The sequence below is a fragment of the Mus caroli genome, chromosome 10 (assembly GCF_900094665.2).
Source record: "Mus caroli chromosome 10, CAROLI_EIJ_v1.1, whole genome shotgun sequence".
NCBI lineage: Eukaryota > Metazoa > Chordata > Mammalia > Rodentia > Muridae > Mus > Mus caroli.
In genome coordinates, this window is record NC_034579.1 from 36,805,175 (window position 1) to 36,811,626 (window position 6,452).

Here is a 6,452-nt window from a genome sequence, read left to right on the forward strand (position 1 = left end):
AAAAAAAAAACAGAATCCTAACATAAACAGGGAAAGAAGTCCCAAGACTCATGGACAATGCAGTCCTGAGCCTGAGGTACCAGGAGCCTGGTTTCAAATGATACTACAGAGCCATCATAATGGCAGTATCACAAATCATTACAGGTAGGCCAGTGGCATAAAGTAGGACCAAGCTATCAACTCACAGAGCTACACTCAGCTGATCTCTATGAGGCTGCAGTGAGCATGTTGGAAAGACATTGTGTTCCATAACTAGTGCTGAGGAGATGAGATGGGCACTGGTCCCCACCCTTCACTCTGCACAGACATCAACTCAGAATGAATCAGAGACCTTAATGTAAGACCCAGAACTTTGAAACTTGTAGAACAGGGGCTCCTGTGGGCCAGAATACCAGAGGCTTTCCACAGACATCTCTGGCCTGGCTGGTGCGAGAGTTCCCTGAAAGGGAAGCAAGTGCAGGCAGGGAGGGGACTTTGCTTCCACAGCTTCTACTGCGGCAGTTGGCTCCACCTCCGCCTCTGCCTCCAGGTTACTCGGTTACTCTGAGCTGACCTGTACTGGGTTGGTAGGGCTGGGCGAACACTGACTAGCCAGTGAGGAGTGTGGAGGAGTTTGAGGCGGTGCTTCAGGAAAGCAGATCTCTTCCAAAGTGTTATAGAGCTCTTAGGACAGAAGGCTCAGGTGACTACTCAGAAGTCGTTCTCAAACACCTTTAATCCTTCCTGATAGGATACTTATATACAATTTTGGAGTGGGTAAGGGTCTGACAACAGGTATTTCTCATTGGTTTGGTCTGAGAGCTTTGGGGAAACCTTATTTACATGTGGGAGGGCGTGGTGCTGCATCTTCCGTGACTGGTGGCCACATACCTCTGCGGGGGAGGGGACGGGGAGGCTGTGGGAGTCTGTAGCTACGTGAGTGACAGTTGACTGGGGTCCAGGCTCTGTGCACAGCCCACTGCCCCACAGGCTCTTAATTCCCCTAATGCTGTGACCCTCTAATACAGTTCCTCATGCTGTGGTGACTTCAACCATACAATTATTTCACTTGTAGTTTCCTTCGGTGTGAATCGTTCGGTAAGTATCTGAGATGCAGGGTATCTGGTTCCCAACCTACATGAGATGAGGACACGGTCCACAAGCTTGGGTGTTTAGAGACACCAGTTTCAAAAAAAATGACAGCCTCTGCCATTGCGCTTATTGAGAACAATAGCTACAAACTCACAAGTTCTCACACGGGCCTCAGCCTCAGTCTCCACTCTGCCTCCTGCACCGGCTTCTCTCCACAAGACGGTGCTCTGGGACACCCCTCATTAAGTAACCGGTTTCCTAAAGAGTTTCCTAAATTCTGACCCTCCCTCCGGTGTCTCCCCATTTAGGCATTCATAGCTGAAATGCAGATGGTGGCTGAGATTCTCCAGCACCTCGTCCAGAGGCCCGAGGACTATTTGGAGAACGTTGAAATCACTGTGAAGCTTTACAAGGAGCTACTGCTCAGTGCTTTAGAGGTGAGGGCATGGCTGAAGTGGTGGCGTCTTCAAGTGTCATTGTTTGATAAAAATCCTCACAAAAGGCTTTCACCTTTTTCTTATTTCTAAAGGTGTGCTTATTTAGTTGAGTGAGTGTGAGTGTGTGTGTGTGTGTGTGTGTGTGTGTGTGTGTGTGTGTGTGTGTGTTATTGAACTTGGATCCTCTACAAAAGCAGTAGTACTCTAACCACTGAGCAATCCTTCCACCCCACCGGCCAAGGCTCTTTTCTCACAACCATGCTATTTCACTCCTTCAAAGCACCTCCATGCTGCTCAAGATAAGGTAAATATGATTTCCAAACGTTGCTAGGTTGTTTACAGAGGTGGGAATAGGAATGTGGGCCCCATCGGCAAGATGAGAAGTTAAACCAGGTGCTGCTTTTCAGCTCCGTCTGTCAGACTATTGATAGAACCTAGTGGGGAAACCCCCACTCAACTCCCGATTTGGCGTGCACCCAAAAATCACGAAGGACTGTCATCTTGATGTAAATATATGAGGATGTTTAATGACGGAGCTCCGGACCGACATGCATCTCACACAGGAGAAAACAGATGTTGGCCATGAGGCTCGAAAGCTAGGGGTTTTTATGGGGTAAGGGGCTTAGGGGTGTGGAATTCAGCATAGCGACACACTATTGGCTTATTCAAACATTAACAGAAAGATTACATGTTAGCAAAAGGGCACCAGGACTTTGTTCCTGTGGGCTGGGGGCTTATCTTTGTTCACATAGCAACCAGTTGATGTATGACTTTACCCAGCGTCAAGGGGCAGTAGACAGAAGGGAGGTTCCGGCCAGGTGGTGTTGACCCAGACAAGATAGCCCTGTTTGTACAGTTAAGCTGTTCTTAGAATGTCTTAACAACAACCATGTCTGTTCTGCTTTGTTCTTGGCCCCAGGCCGTGGGCTCATAGACAACTCTTTTACATGAATCACAAGTTACAAAATCTCATTTTCTTTCACTATCAAAGCTAGAGTGGCCAGTGACAGCAGGAAAGGATGCGACCTCTGCACTGCAGTGAGACTTCTGAAGAACCAACGCACAATACCCGCTAACATTAGAACCTGCTTTCAGAAGTAGCTTATTTTCAGCCTATTATCAGCACCTAAGGTTACAGTGAGAGGTGCTTAGTAGGTGCTGGTGAACACTTGTATGTGTGCAATATTTCTGTCAACAATGAGCATGGGGAATAACGAACAAGAGGGTAAAAGGCGTGTTTGCCTGTATTCCCTCAATGGCTGCCATCAGTCAAGTTACACTGGAAATAATTGAAGAAAACGGGATTTTAATTTTAAAGATAAGTAAAAAGGCTTTAAAACAATTAACAAGGTATTATAATCTGCTTGATAGCGAAGGATTGTTAAACAAGTGTGTAGCCACAGCATGTGATCCCATACAACTGTGAGGATGAGATGTTCACATAATTTTGTAAAGAGATAGGGAAATATTGACTATAACGTCTAGCGGGAAAGTAGGTGTCAGAGTTCCATACACATTACGATATCAAAAATGCAACAGCTTTTTTCTTTTCTTTTCTTTTCTTTTTTTTTGGGGGGGCATAGAAAATGGGAGGGAATCAATAGTGATAATTTCCTTTCAGTGAACAGACTAAAGGTGTTTTTCTTTGTATTTCTTCTCCTCCGTAAATTTTCTATAAAGTGGTGTGCCCTAAAGTAATAAAAGGGTCAGCACGCTGCTTACATGATGCTGTTATGACGAAAGTACTCAATTTAAATTTCAAAGTCACGTGCTGCAAAATGTCCCCCAAACCTTCTGTACCGGGAAGGACTTTTAAGCTTGAGAGTAGAGGAAACCATGAGTGAAAAAAAAAAAAAAAATACAGACAGTAGCAGGAGCCAGGGGGCGTGGCATGGGGGCGTGGCATGGGGGCGTGGGGCGTGGCATAGCTCAGCGACCAAGCCCACCACCACGCAAGTTCCCAGCAACTTAAATACATGGCCCTGGTAGGCAGGCTAGCTCTGCCGTTGGGAAGATCTGTTGAATACTGCAAATGACCACACTGTGACTTGCATAAGATGCACGAATTAGCTCTTAAGACTTCCTCACAGTACATTAAGATTCTCCCCCTTGTATTCAGCTTGCCTTTTGATTGTCTCCAGGAGGTAATGGCTGAGCACAATCCCCAGTATCTCATCGAGCTAGATGGGAACAAGTCACCAGAAGAGCTCTTCATGGTGAGTGTAGTGTGCGGCACAGACATTTCTTGTGGTTGAGGAATTCTGAAACGTTTCCGGGTTGGGCTTGCTTTATGAGGAGTTCTATTTCTTGTGTATTACCGTGAACTTCTGTTTCAACACTTTAAACTTCCATGTTGCATTTGTTCATCTGCCCATGTTAAAGGCAAAACAGCATTTGAATTTAAAATTTCTCTGTGGCTACAGTGTCTCCAAGAAAAGTAAAAGTAAATGGTTGCTAGTAAGCACCCGAGAGGATGCTGACATCTGCCGCCATTAAGGGTGTGCAACTTACAACCAGAACAGACGGATGCTGCTTGACCCACTAGGATGGCCAAAGCCTTCTGTAGTGAATGAGATTCTAGGTCTAATAATACCTAGCACCACAAAACACAAAAACTATCTTTTTTTGATCCCATACACATCTGGCATAATGATGGACTCTGGGATGCATATGGAAAGGAAGCTGATGAATCTGTCAGCCCCTCCCCTATACAGCATCCAATCTATTGGGGAGAATAAATACACAAGTGGCAGTTTGCCTTACACTCAGAGAAGGACATGGCATTTCAGGAGCGTGCGATAGAAGGGCAGCACCTGATGCTCATCTGCGTGGATTCCACTTAAGAATGAGTAAGAATCAGACCATAAAGGCTTGATGCAGGGTGGGTGGGACACATTCTCTGCTGAGGGAAGAGTCTGTACAAATACCCAAGAGGCGGGGGTGGGGGGGAAAGAGAGAAGAGTGAGCTGCAGGAACCGAACTTAGGGCTGAGACCAGGATGAAGCAGGAAGTGGGTAGTCCCAGAGTTCTAAAGAACCAGGCAGAGACGTTGTCAACTAAGAAGTTGAGATCTCATCATGAGGGAACAGGCAGCCAGTGAAAGGTTTGAAGCCGGGAAGGAAAGAAAATCCACTCAGACAGTCACATGAGAAAACAGTAAAGGAGACACAATCTGGTGGTAGGTTAGCTATCGGTGGCTCTTGTGGTCAATCCAGCTGGATTGTGCAGAAGAGGGCAGTGGGAGAAATGCTTCAGAGAGTCAGCAGCTTAGCAAGGGAACAAAGGGGAAGACTGAAGGCAAGGTGTTACCTACCGGGTGGCAACCATGGTCAGGATGCCAGGGTGGAGCCAAACCGGGGAGCAGTCCTCATGTGGGACATGTGCCTACAAGACCACAGAGCTCTCTCTCTCCTCTTTGCCAAAGCCGGTGGTCATGCTCAGGCTTCATCTACTTGACTCTAATAGCAACGTCTGCCACCGCTGTTCATTGCTCTATCTTGACCTCTTCTTCCCTTGGCCTCTAGGAGCCCCACCACAATGGCTCCATTGCTTCTCCCTGGACATTGCAAAGATCTAAGAGTGGAGGGCAGTGGAGTTGGCTCCCTGTGAGCTCTTCTTTGCCCCACCCACTCCTTCCTTCCCCTTAGGAGACTTTATCAGGGCTAACAGCTTTGAATGCCTCCTCAAAACTGCATGACTTAAAATTTTTGTACTGTCCCAGATCTTTCTCCTAAATGATATACCAGGATACTTAGCTCCCTCTGAACCTTTCATGAGGCTGCATGTCTAGTTAGACATCTACTGCTCAGCTCTTATAAAGTGTGTAGGGCACCACTCTACAATTGTCACTGCCCACCCATGTTCTTCTTCCTGGGTTTTCCTCTTTCAATAAGTGTCAACTCTATCCCACGAACTCGGCCCTTCTCTGTGGTACTCATGGCCACATCCATTCCATCAGCACACACAAAAGACTTCTTCAAGGTGTGCTTGCTGAGACTTGCCCAGTGTTCTGGCCTCAGTACTGGCACTCTGGAACATTCCATTTCTCAAAACAAGTAACATGGAGAAGCTGAGCACCAAGGGTCTAAGGTAGCACATGCCGCCTAAAATGAGCTAAGCCGTTGACAAGGAAACCAGATGAGGCTGAACTGTGAGCGCTAATCCAGGCTACCACAGGCATCACTGCTTTTGGCTGTCTCACTATCTCTCATCACCCATTTTTTGGTATTAGCTTGGTTTTTTTGTTTTGTTTGCTTTTTGTGTTTTGTGTTTTCCCCCCCATATTGTCCCACATCATACCTACATTCATTTCCTAGAGTTCCCATGGAAGAGTCCCACAAATGTGGTGACTGGAAAGGACAGAAATTATTCTCTTACACTTCTGGAAATTCAGATCAAGGTCCTGGCAGGGTTATTTTCCATGCAGATTGTCTGCAAGAGGGCCCATTCTCACCTCCTCTGGGTTTGGAGTCTTGCCATTTTATAGAATGTAATAGCATCAACTCCAGCATCTGCCTCTGCCAACACTGGGCTCTTTTTCATCTAAAGAGGTCTAGGGCCAGAGGACAGAGTGACATAGGTTGGAATTTGTCCTCTAAAAATATTTCAGATACCTAACTTTAGACTGTGGATGTGGCCTTTTTTTGAACATGAGATCTTTGAGAGTTCATTCCAGTTAAGGAGTAGAGCCTCAGTGAGAGAGGCAGGAGGAAGCAGTGTGACATCAGAGAGAGAGTGTGCAGCCGTGCACAGGAGTGTGACATCAGAGGGAGAGAGTGCAGCCATGCACTGCAGTGTGACATCAGAGGGAGAGAGCACAGCCATGCACTGCAGTGTGACATCAGAGGGAGAGAGCACAGCCATGCACTGCAGTGTGACATCAGAGGGAGAGCACAGCCATGCACTGCAGTGTGACATCAGAGGGAGAGCACAGCCATGCACTGC

General features: G+C 46.8%; 1 protein-coding gene across 2 annotated transcripts in view; it reads left to right on the plus strand.

The window, feature by feature from the left end:
- Ak9 (adenylate kinase 9) overlaps positions 1-6,452 on the plus strand; it is a 126,452-nt gene that overhangs the window by 25,251 nt on the left and 94,749 nt on the right. For both annotated transcript variants that reach the window (XM_021174851.2, XM_021174852.1), the window contains exons 8-9: positions 1,380-1,508; positions 3,650-3,724. In XM_021174851.2, the coding sequence (XP_021030510.1) occupies positions 1,380-1,508; positions 3,650-3,724 (204 nt within the window). The remainder of the gene's footprint in view (positions 1-1,379; positions 1,509-3,649; positions 3,725-6,452) is intronic.